Source organism: Uranotaenia lowii, chromosome 3 (genome assembly GCF_029784155.1).
Source record: "Uranotaenia lowii strain MFRU-FL chromosome 3, ASM2978415v1, whole genome shotgun sequence".
Classification (NCBI taxonomy): Eukaryota; Metazoa; Arthropoda; class Insecta; order Diptera; family Culicidae; genus Uranotaenia; species Uranotaenia lowii.
In genome coordinates this window covers 212833531-212852952 of record NC_073693.1, presented here as the reverse complement: position 1 = coordinate 212852952, position 19422 = coordinate 212833531, and the positions used below count along the sequence as shown (strand labels likewise).

General features: G+C 37.6%; 3 protein-coding genes across 3 annotated transcripts in view; 1 reads left to right on the top strand and 2 right to left on the bottom strand.

Moving 5' to 3' along the window:
* LOC129751905 (acetylcholinesterase) overlaps positions 1-2495 on the bottom strand; it is a 417996-nt gene extending 415501 nt beyond the window's left edge. The window contains exon 1 of the mRNA XM_055747675.1: positions 2317-2495. The gene's annotated coding sequence lies outside the window, so the exon portion shown is untranslated. The remainder of the gene's footprint in view (positions 1-2316) is intronic.
* Positions 1-12079, top strand: part of LOC129751907 (fibroblast growth factor receptor 3-like) — a 159222-nt gene extending 147143 nt beyond the window's left edge. Inside the window, exons 4-5 of the mRNA XM_055747677.1 lie at positions 2494-2695; positions 10186-12079. Of these exons, the coding sequence (XP_055603652.1) occupies positions 2494-2695; positions 10186-10495 (512 nt within the window). The 3' untranslated portion in view covers positions 10496-12079. The remainder of the gene's footprint in view (positions 1-2493; positions 2696-10185) is intronic.
* A 1720-nt stretch (positions 12080-13799) lies between these two features.
* On the bottom strand, positions 13800-19094 carry LOC129753064 (uncharacterized). Its single transcript, XM_055748862.1, has 2 exons — positions 15479-19094; positions 13800-14584 (listed from the first exon to the last, which is right to left on the bottom strand). The coding sequence occupies exons 1-2, from the start codon at positions 19092-19094 to the stop codon at positions 13800-13802; spliced, it is 4401 nt and encodes a 1466-aa protein (XP_055604837.1).
* Positions 19095-19422: the final 328 nt, after the last annotated feature.

Sequence of the window (19422 nt, the reverse complement as noted above, 5' to 3'; positions counted from 1 at the left end):
AGAGTTTTATGACCGGAACCCTGCTAAGAGCCAATAGCCTATCCGACAAAAAAATTGTACTGAACATTTTAATTTTCATGTCAAATGACTTAGAAATGCCTGACACGTCAAGATCTGGTGTTATCTAAAAAAAACTGTAGATTATAAATCGACTTTCTGGGACTTCTAGGTTTTTTGGAAACCGACTCCCAGAAGGTTTTCCCCAAAACTCGACGTTAAATGCATTTCTAAGTCATTTGGAATCAAAATTAAAATTGCGATTTTCTTGATTTCCTTCGGTATCTCCTTACGTGATTTTTGAAATTCTAATGTCTAATGTAAGTTTCAAGATAACACCAGATTTAGACGTTTTATGCATTTTTCAGTCGTTTGGTATCAAAGTTTAAATTTTCATTTTCGAATTTTCTTTGGCACCCCCTTTCGTTCCAAAGTCGAAAATATGAGCGCTTTGAGGCACCCCTGAATTAAACCCGATTTAGCTGAAATTTTGCACAGGACTGTTTTTTTGGCCAATCTACAAAATGTGTATGGTCGGTTTCAAGGTTCATATTTCAATATTTTATTACATATTGCATGTATTCAACTTTTCCTATACATCCATTGCCACCCTAGTGTTCATGTGCATATTTTTGTGACGATCTGTCCAGTGATTTTGACAATAAGGGGGTCTTTCGACTATAATTTTTGGGCACAACGTTCGCCATCTATAATATATAATTTTAACCACCCTTTTCTCAAATCAAGCCCATTTTATAACGTTTTCTAATTCCTAACACTTGACCCTCAAAGTTACTCAAAACTTTTAATTTGATCGAAGTTATGACAAATTTACCCGATCGTCCTCTTCGGCACAAAGTCAACATATTAGACATTTAATCACTTTATCACAGTTTCCGCGTAATGGTTCGATTCTACAGCCGACTAAAACAGAGAATCTATTTTTTATCAGACCTTCGAAGTGCTTTGCAGGGAAAATGGTCGCATTTTGAGGCAGTCTTTTTAGCATATTTAGCCATTCATCGTGTCAATCGTTATGAAACACTGACTGATTTGCAGCTTCCACAAATCGTCAACTTCCTTAAGTACTAGAAACCAAATTTTTGTCATTTTTTTCTTCTTGTTTGTTAGCGAGACTTGTCATCGCAAATTTTCTGGTTGGAAATTTGTCAGGTGTCCGCTAAAGAATCCGTTATGATTTCCTTCACAAAAGTTTTCAAAACTTCTCTACGCGGGTGTTCAAAATATTTTGCGCACGACTTGAGCACCGTATTTTGTTGATTTTACCAGCTTGTTTACTTTATATATTGAAAAGTCCTGCAAATGAGTTTGTTTATCGAAAAAAAAACTCTTTCGAAAATTTTCTAGGTATTTGAAAAATCATATTTAAACTTAGAAAATTTTGAAGAATTTAGTTTTTTTTAATGTGGGATTAAGAGGATAACACTTTTCTAGCCTGATCCGTTTTTTATTTCTAAATCTTCCATTCGGATTATGTAGAAGAAAACCACAAAAACCAACGGCTACCAAGAAATCAATTTCAAAAAAAAAATCTGATGGGCTCTTTAACCAAGAAACAGATCAATCTTATCAGAAGATTCGCTTCTATAGGGACCAAAGTATCAGTCTAGTGACCACCGACTGTAAAAAAAATGTATGACTCAACTTCTTGAGAATTTCTAATACAAATCCCATAGTGTACAGATTGTTATGGCTGATTCGAGATAGAGGTCAAGGCTCATTCAATATGTTCTATAACAGTATTGCATTTACATTCAATACCGTGATGTAAGTTCTTGGTAAAATATGATACAATCTGTAAACAAGAGGCACTTGGCATAAAATTTTATTTCAGAGTTTGTTCAAGTTCCTAGTAGATCAATCAAACATTATTGTCCATCAGCAGATACTACATGTACATGGTTATCTCATATAGGCAATTACTCTACGGTTGTTTGCACGTGTGCACTTTTACTGATGCCCGACTCTACAACAGCTTCTTCAACACATCGGTATTGACAGCAATTCAAATAGCATAACATTCTGAAAAAGAAAAATAATTCACTTTTGCTCGATCTATGATTGTTTCCAAGAAAATTTGCTGTAACGTTTTTTTTTATAAACCACCTACCTACTACCGAAATAAAAAGGAAACACCCATCAACATCATCAATTTATTGCCCATAGCAAATTGAGATGGGACCCTCTATCGTTGATGCTCTACAAACAAGAAGCACGTGTTCAAATACGGAAAACCGCAATCAGGGGTTTCATCAGTTGGTTTTCTATACTCAGTAAAAACTTAGAGAAGACACATACCTGTGTTTTTAGTTGCTTTTTGCAGCTCTAACTTGAATCACTTTAATTCCCAGAATGACGGATTACCTTTAATGACACGCCCTAGTGGACATCAATTTAGTGCCAACCACTAATTCACTTAACACGTTTTTTTTTCTCTCTCTCCCTATCTTCACTTTCACACTCTTATCAAAACAGAAGACAAGCCCGACTACCCGCTGCCGACGTTCCAGCCCAAGAACATGATCATCAATCTGGGCGAGACGGCCCGGTTCTACTGCGAGGCGTTCGTGGGAAAGCTGGACCTGCCGGATGCGACCAATAAAATCGTATGGACCCGGATGCTCGAAGACGAATCCGCATCGACAGCGTCCGATACGCACCAGCTCAACGTGTCGAGGTAGGTTCGCGAACTAACCGACTGCTCCCTGGTGGAGCTAAATATTCTCGCTCGGGGACGGGATTTTTTCGCAGTTCATCATTTTTGAAAATGTTCCTACCAACATCATAAGTGGCGCAGTTCATAAAACTATTTAGCCGCGCGCAACTAGAGGGTTTGAGTGGTTAGACTTATATGTTGCATTCTGTCCCGTTAATATTCGAAGAGAAGAGGGATTTCGCGAGCAGATCACAGAAAACAAATCATTTTACATAGCAGTTGCAGATTTATCTTAAAGAAGAGATGTTGTGGAGCAGTTCGTCCCTTTTGGGCCGAATATATGTGAAATTTATTTCCTATAAATTAGAAAAATGAAATTCAAATCTGATATTAGAACAGTTCTTTGGAGCTAAATGACTTGCAACATCAAGTTCTTGTTTTTTACGAAAAAAAATTGTCTAACTTTCTGGAACAATTTCGGACGACCACGTATTATATATGCATTATATTCAAAAGGGAAACAAACTTGATAAAAAAAAAAATAATATTATCCAAAATAACAAAAAATACAAAAATGACAATATTAAGAAAAATATTTTAAAAAACTTGAAAAATAGACAAAAATGACGAAAATGACAAAAATGACAAAAATGACAAAAATGACAAAAACGACAAAAATAACAAAAATGACAAAAATGACAAAAATGACAAAAATGACAAAAATGACAAAAATGACAAAAATGACAAAAATGACAAAAATGACAAAAATGACAAAAATGACAAAAATGACAAAAATGACAAAAATGACAAAAATGACAAAAATGACAAAAATGACAAAAATGACAAAAATGACAAAAATGACAAAAATGACAAAAATGACAAAAATGACAAAAATGACAAAAATGACAAAAATGACAATAATGACAAAAATGACAAAAATGACAAAAATGACAAAAATGACAAAAATGACAAAAATGACAAAAATGACAAAAAATGGCAAAAACGACAAAAATGACAAAAATGACAAAAATGACAAAAATGACAAAAATGACAAAAATGACAAAAATGACAAAAATGACAAAAATGACACAAATGACAAAAATGACAAAAATGACAAAAATGCCAAAAATGACAAAAATGACAATAATGACAAAAAGGACAAAAATGACAAAAATGACAAAAATGACAAAAATGACAAAAATGACAAAAATGACAAAAATAACAAAAATGACAAAAATGACAAAAATGACAAAAATGACAAAAATGACAAAAATGACAAAAATGACAAAAATGACAAAAATGACAAAAATGACAAAAATGACAAAAATGACAAAAATGACAAAAATGACAAAAATGACAAAAATGACAAAAATGACAAAAATGACAAAAATGACAAAAATGACAAAAATGACAAAAATGACAAAAATGACAAAAATGACAAAAATGACAAAAATGACAAAAATGACAAAAATGACAAAAATGACAAAAATGACAAAAATGACAAAAATGACAAAAATGACAAAAATGACAAAAATGACAAAAATGACAAAAATGACAAAAATGACAAATATGACAAAAATGACAAAAATGACAAAAATGACAAATAAAAACAAAGAGAAAAGGTCAAAAATTCACGAAATAAGAAAATTTTATATTTGTTTTTTTAATATTTTTTTTTGTTTTTTGTTTCTTTGCTATTGTTAAAAATTTTTGTTATTTGATAATGAAAAATTTTTGGCTCGATTAAAAAAAATCGTAAAGTACCAAATTTTCTACTGAGAATCCTCTTTCTATTTTTGTCGAATATATTTTTTCGTTTAAACCTTTCATAAGAATACTTAAGTTTTTGACACCATAAACTTTTAAATAGTTAACATGTATTTCGAAGTGGTTTGTGATTAATTTTTCATACCAAATTAACTCCATTACTCCATCAGCAGAAGTTCTGAAAAACGTCACAGAATGTAAATTTTCGACCAAAAAATTTTTTTTTCTTAACAACATTAGATCTCAACGTTTTAGGCATGTTTAGTCATTTTAAGCTTTTCCCGAATTTCCCAGTTTTTTGGGTTGAAGAAAATCGAAATTTTGAAAGAACATAGGTAGTTTTTCTGAAATAACACCTGTTAAGCTATAATTTTTCACAGTTGTGTTTTTGGTCCAATCAACAAAATGTATGATTAACGGTGGATTTTCAAAATTTTTGGATCATTTTCAACAGTTCAAATTTGTTATCAAGAAAAGATTTATTGAAGTCAATCTAAGATACAAAGAAAATTCTATCACCTTTTTTTTTCAAAGCTTAGTTCATTTAGAACTTCTTAGCTGAATTATCATAAGATTGAATGAAAACTAAAATCGATAAGTTGAGACCGTAAGTTGCGAAGTTTTCAAACAACACTTCATTTTTAACGCTTTTGAAAACATTGAAAACCAAAGTTTTCGTCACGAAAATTTTGTTGTTTTTTCCACAGGAACAGACTCTTGCCAAATTATAATATTTTTTGCAAAACACTCAGCAAATAAAAATTTTATTCATTTAGGGAGCTTGCAACGAGTAATGATGTTTCAGGATTCAATCGCCCATAACTTGTTTAACTTTGTTTTTTTTTTCACAAGTTTTGTCGTCTGTCAAAAGTTATCTTTCGCATTAGCTCGGCACCGGCTTTACAGCTTACGAGCTTCAAAACTAGCAAAAATTTGATGTTCGAGGTTGAGTTTGCTTGACTTATTCTTGGGCAACACTTCTAACCTCTCAGAGAAAAAATTTTCGGGCATTTGTTTAAAATTTTGAAAAATTTGCAACGATAGTACTATCTACAGGAAAAAGAACGCTGTCAAAATCAAGCTAAATTAAGCTTTAAGAAAGTGATATATCAGTTATCTTGTATGACATGGGAGCAATCCGAGATATTAACCAAACAGTAGCGCCACAAAGTCAACCATAGAAGAGCTTAGAGAATTTGGGAAGCTCTTTGGAACAGGCATGTAATTATAAGGAAAGAAGCTCCTAATGTAGTTTTTTAATAATTATTGGGCAGAATTTTGTCATCAAAAGGTACTTGCAAGACACGCCAACGGAAATACATTTGATTTTTTACAAAAAATTACGAAAAATGTGCAAACAGTTCTCACATAAGAGCAGGCATTTCAGAAGTGCATTTTTCATTAATGAAATACAACTCTTAAATAAATCTATAAAAAATCTAAATCATTTTAAATCTTCTTCTAGTACAATAAACAACTCAAACACTCCGTTTATTCCAGAAAAAAAAAAACCATCAAATTTGTTACTTTGGTTAACAGAAAGCAGGATAAAATTCCAGATTTTTAAAAAGGGTTTTTCCTTGTTAGAATGCTTTCCAAAACAGAACATCCGTAAATTTAGCTTACAAATATCTCCAACTTTTTTGTTGAAAGAAAGTTGTGGAAATATCACTTTTTCATTCAAAAACTTTTAAAATACTTAAGTGTGTTTTCAATCGCAAGAAAAATACCAGTTTTTGAAACTCAATTTATCGCTTAGTAGATATCAATTTTTATTCAAAAAATATTTAAAACACTAGAAGAAGACCTTAATGTTGATTCTACTTACTTTTCAAGAGATCTCTGAAGTAAAAAGCCATAATAAAATAAGTTTTAAATTCATCGAAAATTTACAACATTTGTTTACATTTTTTCCCAACTACAAAACGTCAAACATTTACCTGGCTTCGCGGACAGAAAGAGGAAAATTCGCGACTTTGCAAATTGCGATTCATAACTACGACCAGGAGCATTTTATCTTTTTTTTAAGAACATTGAGTCTTAAAACTCCAATATATTATTAGTGCAGCAATTTTTTGTTACTGTTGAACAAATCAACGCAATGATTTCACACAGGAAATGTTAATCGTCTGTTTATATGACAGGAACACAGCATTTTTGGTGCCTATATTTTAAAAGCTGATTTTAGAAGATTTTGGCGTCCTGAATTCCATACATTTGTTAGATTCGGTCCTGAATTCCATACAATTGTTAGATTTGGTCTATCGCCTCTACTTTTGGTGATATGGAGTTTTCTTATTGAATGTTTGGTATTTTGGCGAGTGTGGAAATTTTAAAATTGGTCAGTTTTGAATTAAACTGATTTTAGAGAACTGATAAACTGATAAACCTACATGGAAAATCAAAGCTGATTTTTGAATCTATGGACTATTCTTTATTTAATCCAGGAAACAGAACGTGCCTAATTATTTATGATTCTGCGATACAACGCTTTAAAAAATAAATTCTATAACATTAGGAAATTTGTATAGATTAGATTGCAACTATTTCTGACAACATTTAAAAAAAAGTCTTCGAGTACTTAAAGTTGAAGATTTAAACTTATTTAACAACTTTGTTGAAGACTGCGAAACGATTTGACTTGGGCTGTTGAAAATATAATTAATTTAGTTTACGCTTTTTAAAATTTCTTCAAAATTCCCGGTTTTTGCAGATTAAAAAAAAATAACAAGAAGAAAACGTTAATAACTTTTTTCTCAGACGTCAAAATTACTCGCGATCTTTGAAAAAGTTGATCATTGAGTTAAAACCTTTATTATTAAAATATTTTACAGTTGATGAAAAACTGGTTTTTCATGTTTCTCACGAACAAAATGTCTCAAAATCCCATACAAACTTCAGGCTTGTTGAGCGACCCCTTCCCGTGATCCGATCTGGCTCAAATTTGGCATGAGATCTTGTACTAGCCCTAGGATTAATTTTAGCCTGCAGCGTAATAGTTTTTCAAAAGTCGGATCATTTGGGGCACTCTATTGTGTATTCATTGCAAAGTTTTATTAGGATTTAACATGGCACTTGATAAGCAGAAAAAATACAATTCAAATTTAAATTGTAAAGGCGTTGAATCATTTAATATTCAAACATTTCAATACTTGGAAGAATTCTTCCGAGGGTAGCAATATGATTATAAATTAAAGTGAATTCGAACACGAAACTTGCGACTGTATCTTATGATTGATTCGACCAGGCATTCAATTTCTCATCTTGAGTTATGATTGATTCGGAATCGAAATAAATATAAACGGTTATGGTTCAATGATGAACTATGTATTTTGTTGAAAATTTGCTGCATGATTACAAACCTCAAACAATTGCCTGTATTTCAGTTGTTTATTATTGATTCAAGTTTTTTTCCATACTAATGTAGTATTCATACTTAGAAAAAAAAAATGGATAAAATTATTCGTCCATCGTTTTAGCAATCTTATTCCCCCGGGCCTCTATCTGATTAATGTCTTTGACAACATTTCCCTTTGTCTTGAGTCTCCTCTTCATGATTGCCCAATATTTTTCAGAAGGTCAGTTTGGTGGAAGGGTTTTCGGACTAAACTGGACCCCTTTCTCTGCATACCATTTTTGAACGACTTTGCTGTAACGGTAGCTTGCCAAATCTGGCCAAAACATTATGGATGGTCGTGAGATCCAATGAACGTCAAAAATCCTTTTGGAGACACTTTTATTGGTATAGTTCCGACGTCATTGTCATATTTGTAACGAATCCTTTCGTTTGTTTTGCCACAAATGCCAAATGCCCTGCTAAATTATAAATTTTCGTGTAAATTTGTCCTGGGACCTGGGATTTGCCCGAAGTCAACCTTGACAAAGCTTTTATCGTCCATCACGGAGAAAAAAGACTAAGTTGTTCGAATTATTTCAGCTGGTAATACCAATCACCCAAGCGTAGTTGATATTTTCGCATCCAACTATAAATTTGATGGACTCAACTACAAACAGATGATTGACTTCACACAATCAACTATGAATATAATAGAATCAACTGTAATGATTCAATTGTTAATGTGATAGATTCAACTACATTTGAATGATTGATTTTACACATTCAACTATAAATATAATAAATTCAACTATACATTCTTGGTTGACATCTCACATTTAACTATAGATTATAGATTCAACGATAGATTCAATTGTAGTGGTATAATTGATTCAACTGTAAATATGATAAATTCAACTACAAATGTATGATTGATTCTAGGTATTGAACTATAAATATAGCAAATGAAACTTTATTTTTATCATTGATTGTGTGCTACTTGAATGCTATAGTTTTCATCCGTGGTCATCAGCAAAACTAAAAAAAAAATCGTAAAAGTGAAACCAGTACGTGTTCTCTGCAGCATATATGAATATAATTAAATCAATTGTATTTTTATAGTTGAATCTATCATATTTATAATCAAATCAATCAGATTATTATAGTTGAATCTACTATAATTATTATTGAATGTATGGCATCAATCGTACATTATATTTGAATCTATTATATTTATAGTTGAATGCACAAAATCAATCATACAACTATAGTTGAATGTATTATACATATTGTTGAATGTATGAAATCAATCAGATTGTCTATTATATGTATTGTTGAAATTTTTATAATTATAGTTGGTCGAGAAGCAATCATATATATGATTGTTGGAAATACCATACTTTTTTCTCCGTGATCAGAAGACACCCGTCAAACTTGTAAGCACCTGGTCGTTTAGCTTCCGAGCACGGATGTATATCACACTATTCTGTTTTATGGTCCGATTGGGCTGTTTGCTAGCTCGATACGACTTGATTCCTTCCCGGGGTCGAATTTTCCTCACGCTTCTATGGGCAGCACCGAATTTTCTGGCCAAATCACGGCCCGACAGATTGGAATTCCTCTTAATCGTCTTCAAAATCAGTTTCCGGTCGACAGTTTCACTCCGACGATTGGCTGGAGGCTTCCAAATCGTCGTCAATGTTTCCTTATTCCGTTTGATAACGTGTCAAACGGTATTTCTAGGTAATTTCAGCTGTTTAATTAGCCTAGATGCAGACCACAATGGATTTTCCAAATAACTGTGCACAATTTTCCCCTTCTTTTGGCTCCCGTGTTAATTGTTTACAAAGTCCTACAGCCGATTTGCGGAATGTCAAAAATACCCGACGCGTGACGTGGTAACTTTTAAGATTTAACATTTAACATCCAGTACCGATATGGGAGTCGAACCCGTACCTATGACGGACCTGCTATCATCATCTCACGACGAAAACTGCTCGATCGCTGAGGCGTACAACCTTACACATGACTAATTTGACAGTAGAGAAATCCTGTTTTGTTGATTCAACTTCACATGATGGCTGATTCGACTTAAATATTGATGCTAGTCAAAGAAAATGTGAGATCAAATCAAATGTGTGAGTTAGAATGACAAATTCAAAGCCAAAAAAAAATCTGCTTCTCAACTTTTCCTGTTATTAAAATGATTTGATAGCAATCCCACACGAAACCTGTATTCGGTATCGGTATCTTTTGGTTTGTTGGATATTTTCTCGTTATATTTTTATCGCTTTTCTGCTGTATTGATGGCTCAAAAAACCAAAAAAATGTTGCTTTAAACTTGTCCAATCAATTAAAAGCTTCACAATCGTCACAAATTCTAACAAAAATTTCAATTTCCATTTTTCAGAGAGGACGGCCAAATCATCGGATCGTACCTTTCGATACCGAAGATCCAGAACTACCACTACGGCCGTTACCGGTGCCAAATCACGTCCGGCAATCTGGCTCGGCCGCTGGAGCTGAACGTGCTTCTATCGCCGGCCCAGGTTGCGATCGCCGAAGATCCCAAGTTGGAATCGCTGGCCCTTATCTTCATCGGCATCCTGATCGTGTTGCTGGCGCTGATGGCGTTTGCCCTGCGGAAGTGGGAACTCCGGAAGAATCACCACGACAATCGCTGCTCGGCCCAGTTTATTGCGGATCACGATCTGGCGTAAAGCAGCCGGCTGAATGAATAGTGTTTTCATTATTGCTAATCGTAGTTAGATGTTCCACGTTCTTTGCGAAAACCGCTATAATCTATTTATTTGTCGTATCTATAATTGATCATAGCTAAAAGCTGCAACTGTAACTTATTTTTTCTTAATATCCTCAATACTGGTCTGATTTGAGAACGATAGGGAAAAAACAAATCAGAGCGCTATTCAACTTTGGTTGTCACTCAAGGAGAATCTATCTATAATGCGCCATTCATCTCGTTGTACATAATTTATTTGTAGTGTAGCGTAGACTATTATTACGCCTAATGGTTTCCATTATTGGTTAGGTTCCCGCTCAGATGAAAATACTTATTGAATGGCTGAAGAAAAACCAAGGCTCAGAGGAACCGCACCGAATACAAGCGAGCCATTTATGAGACTGACTATTGTGATTTTGTAGAAGTCTTTTCTTCTGTCCGTCGACGCTGTTTGCCTAGTAAGTTAAGCCCAATCGTGAATATCTAGATCTAGAACGGCTCAGACTAAAAAGGACAGTGTATTATCTAATGTAAGGTTCTAATTGCTTTAAACAAACAAATAAAATTGACGACAACTCGAACAGGACCGAGTTTCACAAAATATTAATTTGAAAGTAACCAAATAAAAAAAAAACAATTTGTAACATTGCTCGGTTTAAAAAGACTCGACATACCACACTATGCTTGAAGCAATAATAGCAAATATACAATCACGATAGTTATGCCGATTTCTCAGAAAAAATAACAAATCAGATGGAGCAAAACATCAATATGGATTTAATTTAGAAAAAAAATAGTCACAAACCTTTTAGGCGATTGAAAACGGAACCCAGTGACGTAGAAAATAGCACAAATCGATTTCGATATAAAAAATGCAGAGATAATAAATTACATTCCCACTATTTAACAGAAGAATAACACGCTGCCGGATCAAACCAAGTTTGATTTCAACCGAACCAGAGTGAATGTGAGTCGGAGTATGAAGTTTAAACTAATTCGTGTTCGATAGTTTTGATGAAACCTACCACTTGGAGAAAAAAGTTGATACAAAAACCTACTAAAAGTTGTCTAATCGTGATTTGTACTCAAAAATAATGAAGCAAAAATACAGGAGCGGATTGGTGTTCAAAACATAATATGTAATTCAATTTTGTAACATTATCAATAGCAGATTTAGTAGTTTTGTTCACCTCATTCTCGAAGCAAAATATTAACGAAAACTAACACTTACTAAGTTGAAAATACAAAATAATATCAATTGAACTTCAACAAGTAACTTTAAACTTTCGTGAATTGTATAACTTCCCCCACTCAAACCAATCCGCGCTAATAAGTACAATTAGAACCGTCAAAGGCTAAGCCCTGCTTAACAGTGGTTAATGTGTGAATGATAGTGTGATGATACTGATGATGATGATTATGGTAATTGAATCTGAATGAATGGAAGGCAGTTGCTTACATACATATGTAGCTGTGCTGATGGACTGTTATTGATGTACATGTGTTACTACACAACGCTGCTGTGCAGGATGGCAGCAAAATAAATTATTGTAATCATTTTAAACTCGCATTTTTCGTTAATTGTTTTCAGAAATATCACAACTTTCCCTAGGAGCAATATTTCTCAACCTATGACTTTCTCAAAACAAAAATTGGGGCTAACCTCCAGCAGGTCTGGAGAAATTGTTCCCCACGACTTGACTTGGCTATTTTTTATGAACCTATACACACTGGCCGCACGTTGTTGTTTCTTTTAAAAGAATGAAAAAAAAATTGGAATCACGATACTTTTATTATATTTACATACTTCGAAAGCCTGTTCAGGTCGGCCGAGAGGAGGAATTCAAACCGACAATTGGAAGGTTCAGTGCGCACCAGCTGACACACGAGAACGGCCTCAGACTTATAGATTTCGCAGCCTCCAAACAAATGGCCGTACATAGTACCTTCTTCCAGCACCGCCTTCCACACAAGTACACCTGGAGAGTACCGTACCAAACGCAATCACAGATCGACCACGTTTTGATCGACAGCCGGCACTTTTCGGACATCATCCACGTCAGATCCTGTCGAGGCGCCAACATCGAGTCAGACCACTATCTGGTGACGGTGAACATGCGCCCAAAACTCTCCGTAGTGAACAACACACGAAACCGGCGCCCGCCTCAGTTAAATATCGCACGACTGAAGCAACCTGAGGCCGCGGAAGACTACGCGCAATCGCTCGACGCAGCGCTGCCGGCAGAGGGCGAGCTTAACGAAGCCCCTCTCGAGGACTGTTGGGATACCATTGATGGTTCAGAGCAGGTTACCTGTGGTACGGGTTCCAAATTCCAGCCTTCGATATCCGCAAATATGTGCTTGGCTGCCCTGAGCCACCGTTGAAAAAACTCACCACGAACACCAGTATGCGATGAACCACCGTGCGCTCGTTCTTGCCTTGCCAAACCACCAGCTTCTTAGGCCTGAAGCTTAGGTAGAATCAAAACGGTTTTTTTCTGAAGGCTGACCAGTCCAGTTCCGGGACAATAAGCTAGCAAGCCCGAATCGTTGGAAGCTATTATCACCAGCCAAACCCAACTGCGTCGAGACCGTGGCAAGTAAAAACCAATCACCAGCAGTAAATCTTATTTGCATGCACCAATCAAGCTTACAGCTTCACCAACGGTCTAAATGAGGCGAGTTTTCTTCACGCACTTAAAGTTCAAACGCACTTGTTCGGAACTAAACATTAGATATTTATTTTTGGCTTAGAACTATAAACGACAAGACTTATAATAATTTAACACTAAACTAGAACAGTAGACGGTTAAAGTGTTTCGAGGACTGGTGTGCGACTAACAAGTCCAGGCACAATCCGATCGGAGAAAACTTCTCCCGCTGCTCGGGCGGTGATGATATTTATCAGTACTGCATTATCAGTACTGATGGTTGATGATGATCTCTCCTGGTCGGTTGTGGGCAATCGGTCGCAAAACAGCTCGGTGGGAGAGTGGGTTTTGGTAACCAATTGTTCAGCATTAGACGATCGTCGCTCCACATAGCATTTTCTGATCGGTTGGTGGAGGATTGAATTTGGATAGATGCACCCAGTGGTGCTCAACTAACGAACATCCTCACCCACCCTGAAATGCTAATTTCTGAACTCTGGCCATCATTATGAGTGTAATTATTTTGAACGAGTTTACTTACAAGGTTTTAAGAGGTTTCTAAGAAATGAGTATTCCAACGATTTTCGAACAGTTTTACAATTTGGGACCTTTTACTCTGACACTATTCAAATGTTATTCTAAAATTGGTTCTTTTTCAATACAGGGCAATAAACATAGCTTTTCAACAGGACGAGTTTTTATTCCAGAATCAGTGCGTAACGTTACAACTCTGACGACTCCGTCAGTACCAGGGTGAAGTTCCATTATTCGACCCATTTTCCAGCGACATGGTGGGAGTCTTTCGTCCTTGATTATAACCATGCTATCTGGTTTTATGGAAACAGCTGGCTTCCAACGTTTAGTACGAGCCTGAAGCTGCGCCAAGTACTCACGTCGCCAACGATTCCAAATAAGCCTTAGATTTTTCTGCATTTGCTGAAGTTGATTTAATCTATTATCTGGTGTATCTTCAAAATTCAAATCCGGTAAAGCTTGTAATGATTCCCCAATAAGGAAATGTCCAGGAGTTAACGGCTCGAGATCCTCTGGGTTATCAGACAGAGGTGTGAGAGGTCTCGAGTTTAAGCAAGCTTCCACCTGAACGAGCAATGTTGTGAAGTCTTCGGCCGATACTGGGTTTTCACCAATAACCTTAAGTATGTGCTGCTTAGCTGAACGAACGGCTGCCTCCCATAACCCACCGAAATGAGGGGCACTCGGCGGATTGAAATGCCAACGAATACCTTCGTTACAGCATTCTCGTTCTACCATTTCACGATGATTCTGGTCCTTGAACAGACTGAAAAGCTCCTTCAGCTGATTTTTTGCACCCACAAAATTTGTTCCATTATCAGAAAACAAATCAGAGCATTTCCCGCGTCTGCCGACAAATCTTCTCAAGGCTTGTATAAACTTCTCTGTCGAAAGATCAGACACAAGTTCCAAGTGAACAGCCTTTGTAACCATACAGACAAAGACTGCGACATAGGCCTTGACAGCAACTCTCCTCGGTGCTGTGCGAACATAAACAGGCCCAAAATAGTCAACGCCTGTACGCTTGAATGCGCGCGAAATAGTTACTCTTGATTCTGGCAATTCACCCATGAATTGTTGGATTAATTTTGGTCGTGTCTTGAAACAAGTGTGACACCTTTGCACGACTTGTCTCACAACATTTCTGCCACCCAAAGGCCAGAACTTCAACCTGATAGTTGCCAACAGTAATTGAGGGCCCGCATGAAGTAAACGCAAATGGTAATGCTCAATAATGAGCCGCGTTAGCTGATGTCTCGCCGGTAGTACCATCGGATGTTTTGCGCTATCAGGTTCGTTTGATTTGCTTATCCTACCTCCGACTCTGATAACTTGTTCTTCGGAGATAAACGGATTGAACCATTTCAATCTCGACTGACGAGATACGTATTCCTTTTTCGACAAGCATTTCCACTCTTCATTAAATTCTACGCGCTGTACACGACTTACAAGTAAAATTTCAGCCTCTGCCAATTCAGAAGCTTGCAAAAAATGCTCAAACCGTGACTTAAGTCTTGACCGCAACAGTTTCATGAATCTCCGGATGTATGCAGTCGCCCGAATCAACTTATCGTAATTTGAGAACCGACTCAAATACCATCCGACAAAATCTGTCCAAAAATCTGACTCATTTGCTGTCAACACTGACACGGTCTGACGACGTCGCTCAGCATCGGCATTTCCCTGCTGAAATCCTTCCGGCAATGTTGGCCATTTCTCTTTTTCGCCTACTAGCCAATCTGGCCCATGCCACCACAGTGTATTATGACCTATCTCACCGGGCGCAACTCCCCGTGAGATCAAATCCGCAGGATTATCTGCTCCAGGGACATGTCTCCATTCACATCCCTTGCTAAATGATTGTATTTTAGCAACCCTGTTAGCCACATAGGTGGTCCATGTGGTAGGCACCGCTTGGATCCAACGCAACACGCAAGTGGAATCCGTCCAAAAATAAACCGGACAGTCGATTTTAATCGATTTCTGAACCATTTCAAACAGCTGCACAGTGAGAAGTGCCCCACACAACTCTAGACGAGGAATCGATTGGCATTTCAACGGAGCCACCTTGGATTTCGCTGACAGTAAATGGCTCTTCACTCTTCCTTCCGAATCTACGCTTTTCAGATACACGCATCCTCCATATGCCTTTTCAGAGGCATCTGAAAAGCAGTGAATTTCTAGCTCTGCAGCTCCTTGGATCCTGACACAACGTGCGATACTGATTTCGTTCAACAACGGTAGCTGCTCGAAATAATTCCGCCAAACCTCACCCACCGTTGGAGGTAGTGGTTGATCCCAACCCAAACGCTCTTGATTGCTATCCTGCAATAGCCAAAGTTGTTGCATGAAAACCTTAGCTGTTGTAACCGCTGCTCCCAATAAACCGAGCGGATCGAACAATGTTGCAATCACCGAAAGAACCTGTCGTTTCGTAAGGTCACCTGATGTCGATAACTCCGGAAAACTAAATTGATATTTGAAGATGTCTGATTTCGGCAGCCATGTGAGTCCAAGAATCTTCATCGACGGATCTGATTCAGCATCCTCCGAGAAGTCTTTAATCGCCACGTTTTCCTCAGTCATGCCTTCTAAAATCCTTGGACAGTTAGAAGCAAACTTTCGTAACCGAAATCCACCCGCTATCGCAGCATTTTCGAGCTGAAGCCTCAGCTTGAGTGCTGCTTCCACATCTTCTGCTCCGGTTATCACATCGTCCATGTAGGTATCCTCGGTAAAAGCCTTAGCCGCAAGGGGATAGCGCTCCTCTTCGTCAATAGCCAACTGTTTCAAAGTCCTGGTTGCCAAGAATGGTGCGGGTTTTGTACCGTACGTAACTGTGTTCAGCTCGTATACTGCGACCTCATCCGACAGTGATTTTCGCCAAAGTATCGATTGCAAAGGACGATCCTCAGGAGTTATGAAGATTTGCCGGAACATCTTCTCTACATCCGCAACAACCATGACTTGGTTTGTACGGCAACGAAGTATGATCGACCTCAAATCCTCCTGAATCACCGGCCCAGCTAACAACCCATCATTCAACGAGGTCCCCGAAGACGTTTTACAGGACGCATCAAACACCACCCGAAGTTTTGTGGTGGTACTGCTTTCTTTCAGGACGGGATGATGTGGTAGGAAGCAACGTTTCACAAGTAGATCCTCCTTAACCTTCTGCATGTGTCCAAGCTCAAGGTATTCCTCCATAAACGCGCTATATTGGTTTCGAAGGTCAGAATCCCTGTTCAGCCTTCGTTCCGTAGCTTGCAACCGACGAAATGCTATTTCCTTTGATTCACCCAGAGTTGGAAAAGACTGTGGGTTTTTGGGCAAGGCAACTGTGTACCTTCCATCGGGATTTCTCAGAACCGTTTTCTGAAAATGGTCTTCACACATTTGTTCCTCCTCTGTGTACAGTTTTTCTAAACCGATCTCCTCGCACGCCCAAAAACGGGAAACCAACGATTCCAACGACTCTGTAGTAGAAGTGTTACAGTTGACCCTTGTCACTGTGTGTTCCGATAGACCTCCGGAAACCACCCATCCGAAAACCGAATCCGTGAGCGTTGGTAAGTTGTCGCCAATACACATATTCTTCCCCGTTTGGAAAAACTCGAAAAAGAACTCAATTCCAAGAACTAGATCCACCTTTGTGGACACAAAAAATGACGGATCCGCAAGACTAATACCGTCCGGAATTCTCCACCCATCCGTATCAACCGATGATGTAGGAAGATCAACCGTTACCTTCGGTAAAACCAAGAAATTCATTTCTTTGGAGAATCTGGTTACCCTGGAATGAACCACCGCCTCAATCTTATGCTTGACTCTTGTTTGTACTTGACCGATACCCAAGATTGAGATGTCCACCTTCTTCCGACTTATCTTCATCAACTGACACAACCGCTCAGAGATAAAGTTGCTTTCTGATCCGGAGTCTAACAATGCACGAGCTGGAATCCGGGCGCCCATCTCATCTTCGATGAAAACTACCGCTGTTGCTAGCAGAACCTGTGATCGAGGCCTCCTCTGATCACTAGATGTTAGGCAGGCTGATGACGAATGCGATGTTTGAAAAGTAGAACTCTCTTTCGAAGCACCACCACTTGATGTTGAAGGAACACTTGATCGAAGTTCGGCTGGCTGACTGTCTTCCTTCACCTTGAAACACACCAACGTATGATGTCTACCTTTACAGGTCCTGCACCAGAATTTAGACTGGCAATCCTTAGCCATGTGCCCAGACCTGAAACAGTTTCTGCATAACGACTGAACCTTCAACAGAGAATCCCTTTCATTGACACCCATTCTCAAAAACTTCTGACACTGGTGAAGCAAATGACCTTCCTTGCATGCATGACATCTAATCCCGGAAGACTTCACGTTGTTATGGTAAGTTCTGACACTGACCGTCTTCTGTTTCACCGAACCTTGAGGCTGCATTGATCTGTTGTCCGTAAACCGTGGAGGGAGAGCTTCTAAAACCCGAACTCGACGATGAAGAAATTCTGTGAGTTCTGCCAGAGAATCTTGCTCCTTGGTAGCAGACTCTTCCTCCCAGCTCCTACGTGTTACGGAATCCAACCGAGAAACGAGAAAATTCACCAACAGTAAGTCCTTGTATTCGTCGGTTTCCAGAACTTGATCAAGAGTGTTCACAATTCTCTCAAAACCCTCCAGCAACGTTTGTAGCTCACCCTTGGATTCCTTTACCATTCCTGGCAGCTTGAAAAGTGCTTGCACCTGCCGTTTTTTCAGCTGTTTGCTATTATTGTACCGTTTCAATAGCATCTCCCATGCAACAGTATAATTTGTTTTCGTGATTTGTAGCGGATCGATCAACGCCTTTGGTTCGCCTTGCAAACACCCTTTCAAATAGTGGAACTTTTCCACCTCTGGAAGTTCCTGCTTCCAGTGAATCAAAGAGAGGTACAAATCACGAAAACCTAGCCATTCATCGATGTTTCCGTCAAAAGATTGAAGCTTGATTTGTGGGAGTCGAACATGATCCACGTTTGCCATGTGGCCAGATTCTGATCGAATAGTCTGGTTCACCTCAGCAGAGTCCTGACGCTCCTTGGCCTTCTCAATCAGAAACGATTTCGCATGGTAAAACCTATCACTGAATTCCTTTCGCTCTTTATCGTATATTTCATCACCTGCAGTAAAGTCCTCATGAGATTTAATTTCTATCAAAACATCTCCAAACCTTTCCCACAAATCATCGATGGCATTTAATCGTACCGAAATTTGTGTCGAGCTTACATCTTCTTGGAATGTTTCGACAAATTCCCAAATATCTCCAAACGATGACTGTATTTCCTTCAGTTTAACAATCCAATATCTAAGTGTTGGTGCCGCCTTAGGCTCCTTTGTAGATTTTGTCACAGGCATGATCACAGAATTAAAAATTCACTAACAAAGATCTGCCTCAAACCAACACCTGATAAAACGAATATTCTGTTCGAAATATATTCGAATCACACAAGCCAACACTGGCTCAAACTAACGCTACTGAATGAACCAGAAATCAAATTGATCTCCACAGATCAAAGCGGATTCACACCAAAATGTTGAAACTATATCAAACAACCCGATCTGAATCTCAAGAACGTTGTTACCTCAAGGAGTTTCTCAAAATAACTTATTGTAGCACTCACTTCAGCCAATCGTTGCTGATAGGTTTTCAAAATCCCAAATTCGGTAGATAATTCAATGGAAC

What these genes read in the sequence shown, in the direction of transcription:
- LOC129753064 (XM_055748862.1), bottom strand. Translation starts at nt 19,094, where the DNA reads ATGCCTGTGACAAAATCTACAAAGGAGCCTAAGGCGGCACCAACACTT. An exon ending in CTCACGGGGAGTTGCGCCCG is followed by an intron (nt 14,585 to 15,478) that starts GTGAGATAGGTC and finishes ATCTTTCGACAG; the next exon opens with AGAAGTTTATACAAGCCTTG.